The 18,012-nt window shown below is 44.0% G+C and overlaps 1 protein-coding gene across 1 annotated transcript in view; it reads right to left on the reverse strand.

Annotated features, from left to right (window-relative positions):
* Positions 1 to 11,579: 11,579 nt before the first annotated feature.
* LOC101014427 (neuroblastoma breakpoint family member 1-like) overlaps positions 11,580 to 18,012 on the reverse strand; it is a 113,758-nt gene continuing 107,325 nt past the window's right edge. Inside the window, 7 exon segments of the mRNA XM_031665715.1 lie at positions 11,580 to 11,707; positions 11,861 to 12,033; positions 12,777 to 12,828; positions 13,816 to 13,985; positions 14,812 to 14,863; positions 15,836 to 15,975; positions 16,851 to 16,902. Of these exon segments, the coding sequence (XP_031521575.1) occupies positions 11,580 to 11,707; positions 11,861 to 12,033; positions 12,777 to 12,828; positions 13,816 to 13,985; positions 14,812 to 14,863; positions 15,836 to 15,975; positions 16,851 to 16,902 (767 nt within the window).

Consider the following 18,012-nt stretch of genomic DNA (forward strand, 5'->3'; position numbering starts at 1 on the left):
TTTTTTCAGTGTTTAAAACTACTGCAAACCTCTAGTTTGTAGTGGTTCTGATAAGCAATCAAATGCCATCCTTACATTTAGTCCTCTGTATGTAATGTGCTTTTTCTCCTTTTATTCCTCCTAGAATTTTTCTGTTTATTACTGGTTTTGATCAATTTGAGTATGGTGTTCCTTGGTGTAGTTTACTTCATATTTGTTGTCGTTAGTATACACTATGCTTCTCGGATATATGGGGTTTATAGCTTTCATTGCCCATCAGTGATAGACTGAATAAAGAAAATATGGTACATATAGACCATGGAATACTATGCAGCCATGAAAAGGAATGAGACAATGTCTTTTGCAGGGACATGGTTGAAGTTAGAAACCATTATTCTCAGCAAATGAATGCAGGAACAGAAAACCAAACGCCACATGTTCTTACTTATAAGTTGTAGCAGAATGACGAGAACACATAGACACATGGGGGAAACAACACACACTGGGGCCTGTCAGAAGTGAGGAGTGGGGGTTGGGGGGAGGGAGAGCATCAGGAAGATTAGCTAATAGATGTTGTGCATAATAACTAGGTGATGAGATGATCTGTGCAGCAAACCACATGGCACATGTTTACCTATGCAACAAACCTGCACATCCTGCACATGTACCCCACAATTTAAAATAAAAGTTGAAGGAAAAAACTAAATAAAGATTTTAAAAATCCACTTAAACCTCCATACTGGCATCACAATTAAATCAAAATTAATTACAGAACTGAACGTAAACTGCAAAACTAGAGAAATTACAGTAGAAAACATAAGAGAAACTCTTCATGATGTGGAGTTAGGCTAAGTATTCTTAGTTATCACATCAAAAAAACGATTAAAGAAAACATTGATAAATTCAACTTTATACAAATTAAAAATTCTTGGTCAGCACAAGACACTATTCATAGAATAAAAAGATATGCTACAGATTGGGAGACAAATATGAAAATCACTAATATGACAAAGAATTTGTGTGATGGTTAATTGTGTGTGTCACTGTGACCGAGCCCCAGGGCACCAGGACATTTGTTCCTATGTTATTCTGTGTGTGTACTGGAGGGGTCTCTGGATGACATTAACACTGGAATGGGCAGTCTACGTGAAGCAGATTGCCCTCCCTAAGGTGAGTGGGCCTCATCCAATCAACCTAAAGCCAGAGGAGAAGTAAAAGGCCTAATAAGAAGGAAACACTTTCCTAGGTATCCGCCTTTCAGTCTTGAGAATTTCAGCCTCCAGAATCTCATGTCCAAACTGTCTGTACACACACACACACCCCCCCACAAACACACACACAAACACACACACATATGCCATATACATATAGATACATATATATTAATACACACACACACACACACACACACACTTCCAAGTAGGAAGGATTGCATTTTGTAAAGCTCAGCCATTCGATGATAATTGTTGAAGCTGGCCGGTGATTATGGGGATGTTCTACTGTGGGATTCTGTCTCCTTTTTTAGACTGTTGAAGTTCTGCATTTGGAGAAGTAGGATAGAATAATAGCTGAATTTCTCCACAGACACTTCAAAGCCCTAGGGATTAACATAGAGTCGAAAATACCACCCATAATCCTGCCCCCAACCAGGGCTAGGGAGCACTGGGGACCCCAGGTGATTTTATTTAGCCAGGTCTGGGAGCCAAATAACAGCAGGAGAGGGAGAGGAAACACCAGGCAAATAGATGCCAGCGCAGCAGCGAATCCTGTTAATGACAAAACACAGGTAAAATATTCTTCAGAAAGCGAGTGTGGAGAAACACAGATGAGGCCTGAGACCTGGTGGATCAGAACCCTGCTACTGGGCAATTGAAAACCTTTTCAGTGCAATGTTAAACGGGAGCTATACAACTCTTCCTAAATAACAAACCAAAAGCACACACACATACACAAACACAAAAAGAAAACAACATCAACAAAGAAATACAGTAAATATAATCTACAACATATGGTAAACATAGACTAGAACATGGAGGAGTTTAGAATGAAACAGGGAAATAAGGATGGTTTTATTAATCTAAATTCTTATCCACCAAAATCAATCATAATAATAAAGCTTAAAACATTATCCATAAAATCAATAGTCCAGAGTGAGAGGCAAAAAATGTTTTAATGAAACAGATTTAAAACTTAAACATTTTAACTGATGGACTAAAATTAATTTTGGATGCAAGTTAAAATTGGGGCAGAGAATATTCTTTTTCACAACAGAATGCCAGCAAAAAGAAATTAAAATTAATTTTGGATGAAAGTTAAAATTCGGGCAGGGAATATATTTTTTTGTGAAGTATGGCAGCAAAAGCAAGTATAAAGTGAGATTTTGAGATAGAAAGTTTTCAAAGTACAGACATAAATATAATAACTGACACAGGCAGGGGTGATTAATTGATGATAAAATGTTCAGAGGAAGATTGTTAGAATACAGGATATTGATACTATTTCAAACCGCTTTCCATTAATTATTAACAAGGTGTCTTTACAAGGGACAGAGCTCCTAGACCCCTCCTTTAGCAAGTGACCATCCTAGTATCACAACAATGGGGATGGACACACTGGGCCTTCTCTGCCTGCAGATGGACTGAGGTAGGAAGCTCACAGCATGGACTCTGCAGAGTTCCTGGCAAAATGTTTAGGCTGAATTTAATCATGAGGACATTTTCAGATAACTTCAGAATGTAGACCATTGAGCCAGACATTTGACCTTGTGTCCTCTACAAACAAGTCCATGTGCTTACCATCAATGATAATAACAAAGACGAGGAGATGTTTTGGGTTTTAAAATGACTAAAAAGGCACGGCTACACATGTCTTTTACTTTTTAATTTAAAATGTCATTCTCCTTTGTTGTGTTCTTAATTGGTGACATGGACTGTTTGAAGGGGACAGGTCGTTGATCTATTCATGTTCTGCATTCTTACTGCAGTTGTGAGGGTTACCTCCTATGAAGCTCAGGCTGGCGTTTTCGAAGAACATGGCATTGTTCATGCTCTGCCCTGGCAGGGAGTCCTGGCTGACATGCGGTCTCCTGCCAGCGGCTCCTGACTCTGTTCTCTACAGTGGGGTGGGAGGAGCAGGGGCTAAAGGCCTGTCAATGCTGTTTGTCCATCTGGTGGTCTCCCTAGGCATTGGTCTGGTGGAGGGGGATGGACTGTGGCTTCTCAATCAAAGGAGTGGTGGGTTGAAATCATCAAAGAGTATTCTGTGTCTAAAATTCAATCCTCCAGTGAAGGACCCTGCAGTATTTGTATTTGGATTTGAACTTGCTTTGCTGTTTTAGTTGTTTTCATCAAGTGGAAAGCTACTTTTTGTGACATCCTTTCATCCTTTGCATCCTTCCAGCAGTATTTGGTATCTGTAGGGGAGAGAGAGAAAAAATCAAATGAGCATTTTTGTCAGGTCCTCCCCGTGGTTGAGTATGGAGAGACTTTTAAGTAGTGATATCTCAGGGGCAAACGGATCTCCTGCTGGGAGGATGAGCTGAAGGGTGAGCCCTGGGCTGGCTGAAGGGGGAATCGCCAACCACAAGTGAGAACAAAACATTCCTGAACTTCCCTGAGCTTCCAGTCAGCCTTGGGTGCAGGATATAAGGACCCCACCTATGCCCAACCAGCAGCAGGGAACATCAGCCCCTTTCCTCCTGATCCCCTCTGTCTGGAGTAGAGTGATGGCTTTTCCTCTGCGTGAGGATGTGCTCAGCATCAATGATGCCTGCCAAGAAACAGAGGGGAGCAGAAGGAGAGAACCTTCTGCAGAGAAACCCACCCCTTTACAACTCCCTCTCCTAGTCTTCTAGGGAGGAGCGTGAAGGCCCTGGGAAGAACCCTGGGTGTGAGAAGCAGCAGAAACCTCAGACAATATCCACGTCCAGTTCCATCTTTTACAACAGAGGAGTGGTGATGCCACAGGGGTAAGATTGAGCTAAGGCCACATGACTTGCTATTGACAACCCAGGAATCAGAATCCACCCACTAAGACCCTTTCAATAAAGATTGGAGAAAGCGAGAGGAAAGCCAATCTGGACGTCTCAACAGTCATGAGAGGAGGTTGGGTCACCTTGGCAACTGCAGGAATAAGATTTTACAAATAAATATGATGTTGCTGCTGCTTCTTTGGTTGGTTAAAAAGAAAAAAAAAAAGATAATTATAAGTATTTGTCCAAAGGGGATCAGGAAAGAAAGGAAATTTTAAAAAAGAGACTAAAAATGGAGTTAGTAAAGAGAGAGCGGGGCCTGTAACCACGGCCCAACTTATTTTCTCTAATGCCCTGAAGTTGATTCCACATCTGGTTCCACCTTAAGGCATCTCTGGAAATATTCTCAATATCTAGAACAAGAAAACTCTGAAGTACAAAGTGAAATGGATTAGTTGGTGTTTTACTACATTCTCCTCTACCACTTACTGTTTTCCTCAAGTACATTTTGGGAAAGGTTTCTTTTTAATATTTTATGCCAGTGAGAAGAGAGGCATCAAGAAGTATTCATATAAAATCTCTTGCAGAATTTCAGTCTTGGTTTGTTATTGTATTCTCTTCAGGAAAGTGAGACCAATGAGTTCTCTTTAGGGATTTTGCAGAAGGACAATAACTGACCAAAAGTAAAATTTTCACATTGCAGTGGTGAGCCCATGAGTGGGCTATAAAATGGGTGTGGGGAAATGTAAACTGGAAGTTTTCTTTTAAAATGCAAAAGAAAATACTAAATTCCACTATATATGTAATGTGGAGGTGGTATTTCTGTACGTAAGTATTAATATATTGACTATTTCTTATCTTTTTATTCAAAACTGAGCAAGTGTGCTTCAAGCAGAGGCTAAAAGTCTAATCTATTAATTTTCTTGTTCGTCTTATTGATTTTTTCTATGCTATACAAACAGTACTATTGAGAGGGGAATACAGATCCCATCAAAGGCTGATGGATACTCAGCCTTTTCTGTGGAGTAGCCACACATATGCGACACTTCCATGTTGGTAACCTGAGGTCATAGTAGACCAGGGGTCCTTGTCTGCCCCAGCCACATGTGAATCACATGGGAGCATTTTAAAACTACAGATGCTCAAACCACACCCCAGGCCATGTAGGTGAGAATCCCGAGGTGTGAGTTGAAGGGGTTCATCTTAATTGAAATCTCACCAGGTGCTTATTACATGGCAGCAGGAATGTAGAGATACTAAATGGACCAGCCCAATTTCCCATCATTTTCTTCCCTTTCCCCATTTATCTCATGATTGGCTTTGTTCCCAGTGGTTGCATGGATTTTAGCCTTCTCCCTGACAATTTCAGTTCAATCTCTCTCTTATCAACAGGGCTGGGCCAAAGGAAAGATTGTCCTGTAGACAGATTCCTGTCTGTCATCTTGCGTATGCATAAAGCTGGTCCTGGAGTCACTTTTCTCAAAGTTAATTCATAAAATGCTCTCTCATATACACTGGCCTCAAGGTGTATCTGACTTGCATTTTAGACCCTTAACTGGAGTTATAGAAGTGGAAATGAGAATAAAAAGGAGAGAGGTTGTATTATTGAACCTCATGATGGCCATGCAGTTTTGAAGTCTGCCCTCTGCATGTACTTTTTGGTGGCGTCCCTTTACAGAATGTCATAAATGTTGTCCAGTTAGCGTCAGCTCAAGCGAGTCCATGAGGTGAGAACACTGAGACCCTGGCAACTCCATCCACGTTGGCACTAGGCTGCACATCTGGGGCTAAAGACAAACCTGACTCCAGGCCAGTAGGGAACTCCCACCTGTGACCCCGGTTCTAATTTAGTTTCCTAAGTGGGGCTCTTTGTGCTTAGTTTTAACATTTCCCATTCAGAGGAACAAGTGATGATTAAGAGTTGACTCAGTTGGGTTGCTCAAAGAAGATTCAAGGGGGAAATCGATGTGTAAATGATATTATTAAAGCAATGATTTCTGCAGAAAGAGGCAATGGAGTTGGGGATGCAGGGAGGAAAGCTAAATTTCCCAAGAGAGTGTGTGATTCCAGGCAAACGTCCTTGTGTTCAGCAGCTTAACCTATGCACTTGGATGAGGACAAGGAGGCCTGGCTCTCCTGTGTCCATGAGAGGGACTCTCAAGACATTAAAGAAGGAATAGAGCAGAGTTCAGAGAGCCAAGAGGACGTGGGGGTAGAAAGGGCTTGTCAGGGTGGGAACCCAGGGGACACAGAGGTAACACCAGACAGAGGTTACAGCTGCTGTTGGAAAGAACAAATGGAAGAGAAAAAGCAGTGGGAGAATGAGGTGTCACCATAGACAGAGAAATAAGAAGTGAGTGCAGCTATCAGTCATAGATGTGATTACCTCTGCACCCTAAGCTTGCAGGCCAGGGAATCTGCATGCCAGTCTCCACTTGCTGAGCGGGAGTTTTCTTTTAATGATCTTTGGTTTCAGGACACTGGAGGCATGAATCTGGCCAATGACTTGACACCCTTTTGTGTTGTCTGCTGAGCCTTCAAGTGCATCATCTTCCAGCTCGGGAGGGTTCTTCATCCCCAGGGAAGGCTCCAAAATGAGCTCTGAAAATAAAACCACAGCCAGTGGGATCCACTGGCACCCAACATCTTACGGTGACTTTCTCTTCCACCCAGAGGACATCAAATCAAGAAAGGGGCCATGGACAAGAAAGTCCAAAGAGTGAGGGGAAGCCAATAGAGTCACTTTAATGTTTTCTTTTTGTTTATCTTTCCTACATTGCTCAGTAATGACAAGATTGCCAGGAGCCACAGGCACTGCCAATTCACAGCAATATTCAAGAAACACAAGATTAAGAAACACAAATAGCTTCCAGGTAGATAAGGCAAAGGCAAGGATATAAAACTCTATGTAGGCTATGCTTTGGGGAGAGCTGAGATTATAAAAATCAAAGTTAAATCAGAGCTGTGTTGAAACAGGAGATGGGAATGGAAGGGCCTGGCAGGGTGGCAGCCCATGTGGCACCGAGATGAGATCAGACAGAGGTGACAGCAGGTGATGAGAGAAAAGAACCAGGAAGACTAAACCTAGAGAATTTATAAAAGTTGCATCATTATATGATCTGCTACATATATACACCCTATATAGCATACACACCAGATATACATAATCACACATAATAGGACAAATGATATAAATGCATATATCTGTACATGTTAATTTAGAGAAAAAATATTATATAGGGATTTGGGAGAGATTGAATGTAACAGTATCGTCACTATTCAGGTCCATTGAAATGGGAAAAAAATAGCAACATGAGAAGAATGAGAAAGAAAAGGTGTGGGAGAAACAAATGACCTGGTAGACAGCAGGAGAAATCACCAGGTGAAGGAAAATATTAATGAAACGAAAGGCATTCACTCTGTCCTCTTACCTGGGACCTGGTTCAGGCTCTGGACTCCAGGGAAAGTGAGCAACAGGGGAGTGTGTCTGAGCCAGTGGGGTGAGTCTTGGCTGGGGGTGTGAGAATCCATAGAGAAGCAAAGGAGAGTCCAGTGGGAAGGGAAATCCAGTTTAAAAATAAGGATTTTTTTTTTTCACGGCGCGTGTCAGGGGACCTAGCGTGTCCCCCGACACTCCCTGAGCACCTTCCATGTGTCCTCTCCTCGGACCCAGATGGTGCTTCGTTATCTCACGCCTTCCTCCCTCCTCCCGAGGGGTCCCCATTCCTCAGCCGAGGCCATGCAGCCTGACAGGTGAGCACCAGGCAGCCCCAGGGGCTCCAGGAGGAGATACTGAGTGGGGCGGAGAGTGAATGAACCACGACCAGGGTTTAAAATCTAATTTCGAGTATGGATCCTAATGAGACAGAAACTGAGGACATGGCCGTGGACATGAGTGGAGAATTTGAACTAAATGGAATTTCATAAAACAGACTGATGTGAACACTTTCCATGTGAAAGTTGCCCTTTTATTTCAAAAAGCAGAAGAAAAAGCAGAGGCTGGACATGTCAGGAGGTGAGGAAGGTGTGGACCGAGTTTACACTGTTTATAAGTATTGCCTCATGGGTTGTTAGTGAAAGTGCTGATGGGGGAGAAATTGAAGCCATGAGGGGATGGGGAAGGACGGGAGAAACTGGCAGAAGGGTGTGTGAGAAAGGAGGAAGGGGCTCTGAAGCGAGAGGATAACTGCTCAGAGGAGACATCCTCATTGAAGTCACTTTCTAGAATTGCAAATTGAGCCAGAAAGATAAAAGTTAGATAACACCTATTCATAGGTTTATGGGGCAATTCTTATGGAATCAGGCCCTTCAGAAATTATAATAATAAATATTCCCAACAATGATTGCAGGTAGATATAATTTTCAGCTATCTCAGATGAGGGAACAGAGATGTAAATAGCAAAAAGACAAAACCTTGGCCAAAGTCAACAAGCAGAAAGTGGCAAACCCAGAACCTGAGAGCAGGTTGGTTCTAAGCCCCAGGCCCTTGCTCATCTCACTGGGTTGGAGCATCATGAATTTCAACTTGACCCTGAGGAAGCACAGAGTGGTCCCATTCTCTCCCTCCACCCACAGCACGTGACACCAACACCTGGATGACAGCTTCATGACTGTGTTTCTTTCCCTACCTTGGAAGGGCCAGTGGTTCCCAGAGGCCAGCATTGGCTGAGAAGCTGTAGGTGGTGGAGAAGGCCCGCCCTGGCCAAGCCATTCCACAGTGAACCCTTGATCCAGCTGTAGTGCTTGAACATTTGGGCACTAGGGTGCTTGGTTCTAGCTGTGCCTGTGAAGCCTGCCGTCTGACGGAGTGGTGGCTCAAGTCTCCTCCGTTCCTTGGGGACAGGCCACCTTGGTGGGAGCGCTGAAAGGAGAAGGGGCTTCAGTAGGGAAACAATCTGAGTTTTCCCTTTGTTACGCATGCCCAGAACACGCATCCCTGATGTCCCTCCTCTCAATAAAGCCACACAGTGACCCACGCCACACAGACAGACATCATGTAAATGCAGGCGATGTCACCTTTCCTGTCTGTGCCTGGGGACGCTGACACAGCAGGTGCCCAGGCTGGGGTGTCCCTGAAGTGAAAAACCTCTGCTTTAGCCCAGAGGGCTTTGGATTGTCTAACAAGACCATTCAGATTATTCTTTTATTATTCATCTCCTTCCTGTGCCTGGAGGGAAAGTTCTAGAGAGCCCTCAGAGTGCAGGAGAGGAGGAGCTGTTTTTCTCCCCACACAGGGTTGTAAGAACAGGCCAAGAGTTAGAGCTGCGAGGGTTTGAGAAAGAACCACGAGAAAGGGGGCTGGGAGGCTACAGACCAAACACTAAGTGAGGCAAAATTTCTGGGTTCTGGAACATTTTGAATTTCCCATTGCCTATAATGGTTTGACACTCTACTCACACATATCCATCCTATTGCCATATAGTGGGTGTCAGCAGACAGAGGCAATGTAGGAGAGGGACCAGTCCCTTCCCGGAAATTCAGGGGCCACAAGAGCCACAGATCAGCACGTGCGGTTCCTTAGGAAGGTCACAGAGGTCACGGTCCTCACATTACCCACTGCTCCAGTGGCGTTCGGGTGGCACCCCTTAAACAAATTCTTTCCATTTCCCCAGGGAGAGGAGCACACATTCTGAGTGGACTAAGAAAAGACTTCCAATGACCTCACGCCAGTCCAGGTCGGGTTCAGGATGGGGACTGGGTCTGCGGGGACAGGGTCTGCAGGGATGGGGCCTGCAGGGCCGGATCCATGTGGCTGTGGGGCTCCTCTCTCTCCTCCCCTCTCCACATCCTCATTCTCTGCAAGGTTTTCTAAGTTTTCTTAAAAATGCCTCAGTGTCCTCAGCTCTAACATGGAGATGAAACTGCCCACTTGGAAGTGTCCCTTGGGCCCTGAATGGGTTATAGCAGGACAGAGCTTGCTGGCAAAGTATACAGCTTACTTGCAAAGGTGCAAGGTGCAAAAAACAAATTTTAATTGTTTTATGAATCACTGTGATCCTAGAAAAGCATTTGCTTTTTTTGAAACTCAGGAAGAAATGCAAAATGGGAAACGGGATGGTCCCAGTAAGAAAGGCACTTACTGACCAAAATAGAATAGAGGCCAAAATCTTTGTTGCTAGTTTCTTTCTCTCTGTGTGTGTGTGTGTGTGTGTGTGTCAGTGTGTGTGAGACACAGGGTCTCAGTTCGTTGCTCAGGCTGGAGTGCAGTGGTGCAATCGTGGCTCACTGCAGCCTCAACTAACCAGGTTCAGGTGATCCTTCAACCTCAACCTCCTGAGAAGCTGGGAGTACGGGTGTTTACCACCATGCCCTGCTAATTCTTTTTTTGTGGAGACAGGATTTCACCATGTTACCCACACTGTTCTCAAACTCCTGAGCTCAGGTGATCCACCTCCTTGGCCTCCCAAAGTGCTGGAATTACAGGTGTGAATCACCACTCTGGCATTTTTGCTAATTTCATTACAACATAATCCAATGTACTGGGTGACATCACAGAGTTACTTGCTCTTACAAGAAGATAAAGTAATGGGTAAAAGCCCCAACAATGCACATCAAATTCCCAGAATAGAGGTTAAAAGAAAAGAGAGAGAGAATGAGCAAGAAGAAATGAAAACTGGATTTTGTTTTTACACGTCCTGTGAGGCTGCTATCTCAAAGGGCACTTGCTCAGAGGAAGGGTTTTCTGGACGTCGTGGGGACAGGAACCACTCTGCTTTGCTCATCGGTTACGCCAGAACCTCATGAGGGACACTAGTTGTTGATGGTTTTCATGAGAATATAGCACTGAGACCAAAACTTGATTGAAACTAGAAACCCACACGTGGAGAAAACCACTGGAGCTCTGCAGAGGATGCAAGCCTGGCCACGCACAAAGGAAGGGACGCTGGACTCGTCAGTGGAGGGAAGACCCCTCGGAGGAAGCAGAGCCACAGTCCCCAACCTTTTTGGCACCAGGGTCTGGTTTCATGGAAGACAGTTTTTCAGGGACTAGGTTAGGGGGAATGGTTTTGGGATGATTCAGGTACATTACATTTACTGTGCACTTTATTTCTATAAATATTACATTGTAATATATAATGAAACAATTATACAACTCACCATAATGTAGAATCAGTGGGAGCCCTAAATTCATTTTCCTGCAACTAGATGGTCTCATCTGGGGGTGACAGTCACTGGGAGCCAGTGACAGATCATCAGGCATTAGATTCTCATAAGGAAAGCACCATCTAGATTCCTGGCATGTGCACTTCACAATAGGATTCGAGCTCCTGTGGGAATCTAATGCCTCTGCTGATCTGACAGGAGGTGGAATCCAGGCTGAAAAGCTCTCCCTCCGCTCATCTCCTGCTTGTGGCCCAGTTCCTAACAGGTCATGGACCCATAATGGCCCATAACCCCATGGCTGGGGATCCCTGAAGAAGAGAAACTAGCTTGGGACATAGGAATCATGAAACAGGCCTCCAAATAATTGGGCAAAACTCCCAGAATACCTGGATGGCCAGAGAAGAGATAAGGACATGTAATTAGCAACATAATTTCAGAAAAGACAGATGCCCTATCTTAAAGAAGGAGGTCTGTTATATAAATTTCTCCAGCTGAGCTACTGTGGCCAAGAATTTGCAGTAAGCCCTCACCACTCCCCTCCCTGGCCTGTTTTGATAGCCACTGCCTGCTCTTGTGAGAAGGAGCCAGGTGACAGAGGAGTCACTTGGGACAGGAGAAGAGGACGTTCTACCAAGTGGATGTCTGTGCTTAAAACTGCAACCAAGAGACAGATTCAGAACAAGCTCAGTGTCTAGGGCCTGCTACAGAGATGGTCTGCCTCAGCTGCACAAGTTGCAGGAAACAAAACATATAGAGGCTGCCTGGGATGACAGTGGATCTTTGTGACCTCCAGGCTGGAGTACTCACAGGCTCCATCCAGAGCAGAGCAGGCAAACTGATCCTCCAATGAGTACAATGTGCTGCTATAAGGCTGGTGGCAGTCAGACAGGTCATGGTGAACTGAGGGAGTCAAGTAAACTTCATCCACGGAGTCCTCTGGCATTTCCTGCTCCTTCACCTCTGGCAGCTCCTGGCTGAGCCTGGGGTAAAGAAGACAGAAGATAAACATCAGAGAGAACCAACACCAATGCGCCCAGCTGGTTCTATAGGGAGGGCCTCAGGGAGGCCCAGAGGAAGCAAAGTATAGTCCCCTCAGAGAGATGCAACCATCCTTCCCTGTCTCAAGGAGGAGACACATTGTGACAGGCTGTCAGTGCACTGGGCAGGCAATGATTTGGGGAGGAAGGTAATGGAGTGATCCCTGTGGGAAACTGCCAGGACACAGTGCCTTCGGCACTTTTGCATACATTTTGTTGAAATTAGCATCAGTGGCCAAATGAATGCAGGCTCTTCAGTCTTCACAGACAGTGTTCCTGTATCCTCAACATCTCTTGTTCTCAACATTGTGAGCATGACATGAGTTATTTTAAATCACTTCCCTGGTATGGAATACTTGTAAACATGGTAATGCCAAAGAGGCAAACATCAGATGTGCAACTCAACTTCACTTTAAGCAAAAAGGACAGAAAAGGGAACTGCAGAAAATGTGTGACTGATGAGTTCAACAGAGTCAACTGAATGCAGATTAGTAGAATTGAAAGGAATTAATAAGGAAGAAATATAAATACAGGTGTACAATGAAAAGAGTCAACATAATGAATATGGCTATTTCATGGTTGGCTGAACAGATGGAACAGGTATATTCTGTACACTCTGATTTTCCCTGCATCCGAGACTCCGGATATCAACACTGAATTAACTGTCCCTGATTCCTCAGAGTTACCTGGGGCACGGTGGGTCTTGATCTTCTACCTCCTCTTGATCCTTTTGAATTTCTGTAAATAAATTGACAAAGGGACAGACACATGAAGCAGGTTCCCCCACACACAAACAATGCACTGTGCAATCCTAACATAGGAACATCAGTTTCCTCAGTGAAAGAAAAGGACACTGTGAGAGAAACATTCCAGGAGGCCTGAGGTCCTGTCATGAAATCTCCCTGTTCTAGTAGATCATTATCCCAACATCATCTGTTCTGATTTTGTGCCAACAGTTATGCAAAATTTTCACACCAATTGAAGGCAAATACTCCAGCTGCTTTCTAGAAGGAAAACTGTAATATTCAGCCTTCTATCATCAAATACTCACATTGTTCATGGTTGCAAGGAGTTTAGACACTGAAATTAGAATGCAGGAGGGAATCTACACACCCTCCAATCAAAATGAATCTTTGGTACTACACAGAGACATTGGGTATTCGTGACATCTAGGAGTGACAAGGCCCAATCTTGTTTCTAGAAACATAACCAAAGGTAATGGACAGCTCAGCTAAAACAGGGTAACATTAAAGACATAGAGAATGAGGCTAGGTTCTTTGAAACCTGGTTAATATCTTTAACAAAAAGTAGACAAAGATGCCACTGGCCTTGGGCAGGCATAGAATCTCATAGGACATGGTTGGGGAAAGAAACCTGTAAGGAACACAATAGCTGGCAAGACGAATCTTATTCACATTAAGAGACCTCACTGATACCTGTTGGGCACGTGCTGCGTAGGTTGGTGTGATTTTCTCAATGTCGTGACAGTGGGCCAGGGTGACACAGGCATGGTCTGAGATGAGGAAGAGAGCAAAGCTCACTGACCCACCCCATGTCTGTGCTTCCAACTTGATTTTTGATGCTGATGCAAACTATCCTGTGTCTGTGAGTCATGCCCACAGTAATGCCACGTCTCAGTCCAGACAGGGATGTGAGGTGCAAGGATTATGGAGTCTACCTGGCATAATAACTGGAGATTTATTGTGTTCACAATGGAGTACTCACCGTCTACAAGAGTCAAGCTGACTTGCTGTTCTTCAAAATAGTACAAAGTGCTCCCATAAGGGTGGTAGGAGTGAGGTAGTTCAGGAAGGATGGAAGGAGTCAAGCAACATCCACCCAGTGACTCCTGGGGGACTTCATGCTTGTCCCCCCTCAGCGGTCCCCTGCTGATCCTGTAAGGTAGGAAGGAGTAAGGATTAATCCAAGGAGTTTCAGAGCCCTGCTGGCTTCACGTGAGGCAGGAGGCAGTGATGGCAGAAACAAATGGGGCAGCCCATTAAAGAGTTCAATATTCTCCTCTTCGTGGTGGGTCACAGTGTGGTTACCATGGGGTAGGTTGCAATACAGAGAGAGGGAAAGAGAGATGAGAGAGAGAGAGAGAGAAGCATCAGGAGTTCAGTGAACTGCCCAGATCACGATTTTCTGAGGAAGGAGACCGAGCCTCTGTAGGTAGGGTACACTGTGACTACTGAATACTTGTCTATAACAGTGGCTTCATTCTTTCTTTAAATGGTATTAAATTTTATGTGCAGTGGCCAAGTAAACATAGGTTTTGTGGCATTATAATATCCCCCAAATCGCAAGACATCAAGTCCTCTTTCTCTCAATATTGTGCATGGTATAACAATAATTTTTTCTACCTAATTTCCTTGCCTTGAAATACTCACCACTGTGCTAATGCAAAATCAGCAGAAAACAAATATGCATCTCAGGCTGATGGACACCATAAGAAGAAGATACTTACTTTAAGGAAATCTGTGTGACTGATTAGTTGTTCACAAGGTCATAATTGGTTTTATGTACTGAACTTGAGAAGTTAATAAGAAATGGCAAACATTACAAGTATCACAATGAAAAATGTAAAACATGGTTAGAAAGGATCATTTCTGGTTGGCTGAAGGGATGAATTAGGTATATTCAGGACTTTCTGGTTTTCTGTGGATATGAGTTCCACAGATATCACCCCTGAATAGACAGCCCCTGATTTTTCTCAATTACCTGGGATCAATTGTTTCTTGTCCTTTCACCTCTTCAAGATCATTTCGCTGTTCTGTAAATAAATTAAGAGAAGACCAGCCAGATGAACTTGATCACATTTATACATTCACAACCTTGTGTCCAAACCTACCTAGGGGCATAAATATACTCGGTGTGATAACAGGCTATTGAGAGAGAAACTTTCCAGAGGCCTCAAGGTAAGCCTTGTGAGAAGTCACTAGGTTTGCTTTCCTGAGCCATGGAGCAAATCTCCCTGATATGACAGGTCATCATCACAGTCCCTTCTGTCCTGAGTCACAGCAAAATGTTAACCATATCCTATTTACTAACAGATCCTGGAGATCTACTTAAATGCTTCCTAGCAGGTTACTGCTGTATTCAGTATGTTTCCTTCAGATAAGCTGTTGTTGGTGTTTTTGTAGAATGTACATTTAGAGGGACAGATTAAATCAAACGCATCTCTAATGCTACATGGAAACATAGGCCTTTCATGAGGCAGGGAGTTCCAGGGCCCAGCCTCCTTTCAGAAACATACAAAATCTAATAGTGGTGTCATGTCTGGTACTCAGAGACTTCTTAGCTAAGACAAGCCTGCTAAAAGGGGAGGGAGTCTAGCCTGAGAAAGTGAACAAGGGTAATGACAGCTCCAAGAATATAGATAAGGCTGCCAGTGGCCTTGGACCGGCAGAGAAACTCAGGTTGTTTGGGAGGGAAAATTAGAAGATTTCATGTGAGGTGACAGATGAAATCTAAATCAGGAGGACTGGTGGTTACATCCTGCACCCAGGCTGCAGAGGTGGGTATGAATTTGTCAGGTCAACCTTGGGTACAGTCATTTGCCAATGGGGCAAAGATGAAAGACAATGTGGTTTTGGAGGAGGATGGAGCACAACTCTGACTCCTAGGATGCCTTCCTTCAAAATCCTAAAGCCTGGTTCTAACCAGTATATAAGCATAGTGTCTTCCTGAAGGTATGACATCTCTCATTATGGACAGATTGTGGTGGAAAGAATAGGGAGCCTACCTAGGAAGCCAAGTGAGATCTCATCCCATTTGGAATTGGAGTAATCCTTGGCAACATGCTGAGTGGAGCAAACTTTCTCTTCATTCAGTGCCAGGAAAGAGACTTCACTATGCAGGTAATAGTTGGACATGTCAGGCTGTCTAGAATGAGACAAAACACATTCCCCTGTTAAGTCCTGCAGGACTCCCTTTTCTTCAACATCCTGCAGCTTCCTGACGAGCCGGGTAGGATAGGATTGACAGAAGATTAGACCAAGAGTGATTCAACACCACAGCATGTCATGTGATTTGATGGCACACAAAGGGAGGGGGTCACGGAAAGCGAAGGGGGAGTCTCCTCTAAGAGAGAAAACCCATCCTTCTAAATGTGGGGTGGATGTGACTGCCCTGGAGACAGAGCAAACTCCAGCAGCAGGTGCTCAGTGCACTTGCCACAAACGAGCTGCTGTAGAAACCTAGGACTCTCCCTTGCAAATCCAGTCAAAGCATGACTTGGCAAAAGCAGAGAGAACTAACACAGGCCTTCACTTCCTTCACACAAATGGCGTTGACATTTACGTGCAACATCCAAGTGAACAGAGATGTTTGGGCATTCCAGACTCACAGATCCTGCATTTTTAAAGTCCTGTTTTTTTCAATATTTTGACATATGAAATTTTTATTTTTAATTTTCTCGATTGCATTCAAGTACTTGCCAACATGCTGACACAAAACATACAGAAAACATATATGTATCTCACTCTGGATTAATCACATGGGAAACCACAGGTCAGATCAGGAAATCTCTGAGTTTGGTCTGTTCACCTGGCTAAAATGATTTTCAGTTCTTATGCTTGAGAGGGATTAAGAAATTGAAACCTATTCAAGTACCACAATAAAGAAGACAAGATCGTGAAAGGGGTAATTTGCAGTTGGATGAATGGATGAGACAATTTGATTCATCACTTCGTATTTTCCCTGGATCCGTGGTGTCCAGGTGTCACTACTGAACTAACAGCCCACATATCCACAGTTACCTGGGGAGCACTGGTGCTTTCCCCTCTTCTTCCTCATGATCATTTTGATTTTCTGTAAACAAATTCAGAAGAGCAGGTCACAGTAAGGAAATCACACTTCACACAAGAACAAATCAATGTCCAGTCGTGGCGCAAGACATAAATATCCTCAGTGTAAGAATGTGACATTTTGACAGGACCATTCTGACTTATTTTCAGAAGTAGATGAGCCTTCTTTCCAGATCCATGGGATAAAGTCTCCCCCATCTGGTAGATCATAATCACCTCCTCGACCTAAGTTCGCACCAAGAAGAAGAAACTTTTTCACAAGAATTGAAGAATTGCCCCAACTACACTCCAGAAGTGTTGTTGCAATACTGATTTATCTCAATAACATCATAGCCGAATGGAATGGTTAGAGAAATTCTACATAGAAGACTGAACTGATGGATAAATTCTAACAACCTCTTTACAGAAAAAGGATCTGTGGTGCTACACAGATACATTGGCCACCATGGGTGAAGAAGCAGAGCCCCAGCCTTGTTTAGGGAACTTATAAGCGCGATAAAGGTAGAAGTGTTTATGTCCCGCTTTCTCAAGGTGACTGCTTAGCTGGACTCCAGCTGACCTTAAAGGAGACCAAGGCTGGGGCTGAGAACAGTGAAATCCAGAGAAACATGTCCAACACACAGGGAGACTGTCAGCTGTTTAGACAGGCATAGACACTCCATGACATTGGTTGTAAGTGACAAGGGACACACTAACTGAGCCAGAGGCCTGATCTGCTACCTCCCAGGTCATTGAGGGCTATGACTTTGTCACACCTGCCTGTGGTCCAATATGCTAATATTGGAGCCAGGAAGACAAAGTCCATGCCATGGGCCAAGGAGGCGAGGAAAGTTCTCTGACCCTCAAGTAACTGTGTTTATTATTCCATCATAGTGTCTTTCTTTCTTTTTCTTCTTTCTTCTTTTCTTTTCTTTTCCCTTCCCTTCCTTTCTTTCTCTCTGTCTCTCTCTCTCTTCTCTCTTCTCTCTCTCTCTCTCTCTCTTCCTTTTTCTTTTTTTGAGACAGAGCCTCACTCTGTCACTCAGGCTGGAGTGCAGTGGTATAATTATATTTACTGCAGTTCTGCACTGGGCTCAGATGATTCTCCTCAGCTGCTCTGGTATTGAGATGACAG

This window comes from Papio anubis, chromosome 1 (genome assembly GCF_008728515.1).
Source record: "Papio anubis isolate 15944 chromosome 1, Panubis1.0, whole genome shotgun sequence".
Taxonomy (NCBI): Eukaryota; Metazoa; Chordata; class Mammalia; order Primates; family Cercopithecidae; genus Papio; species Papio anubis.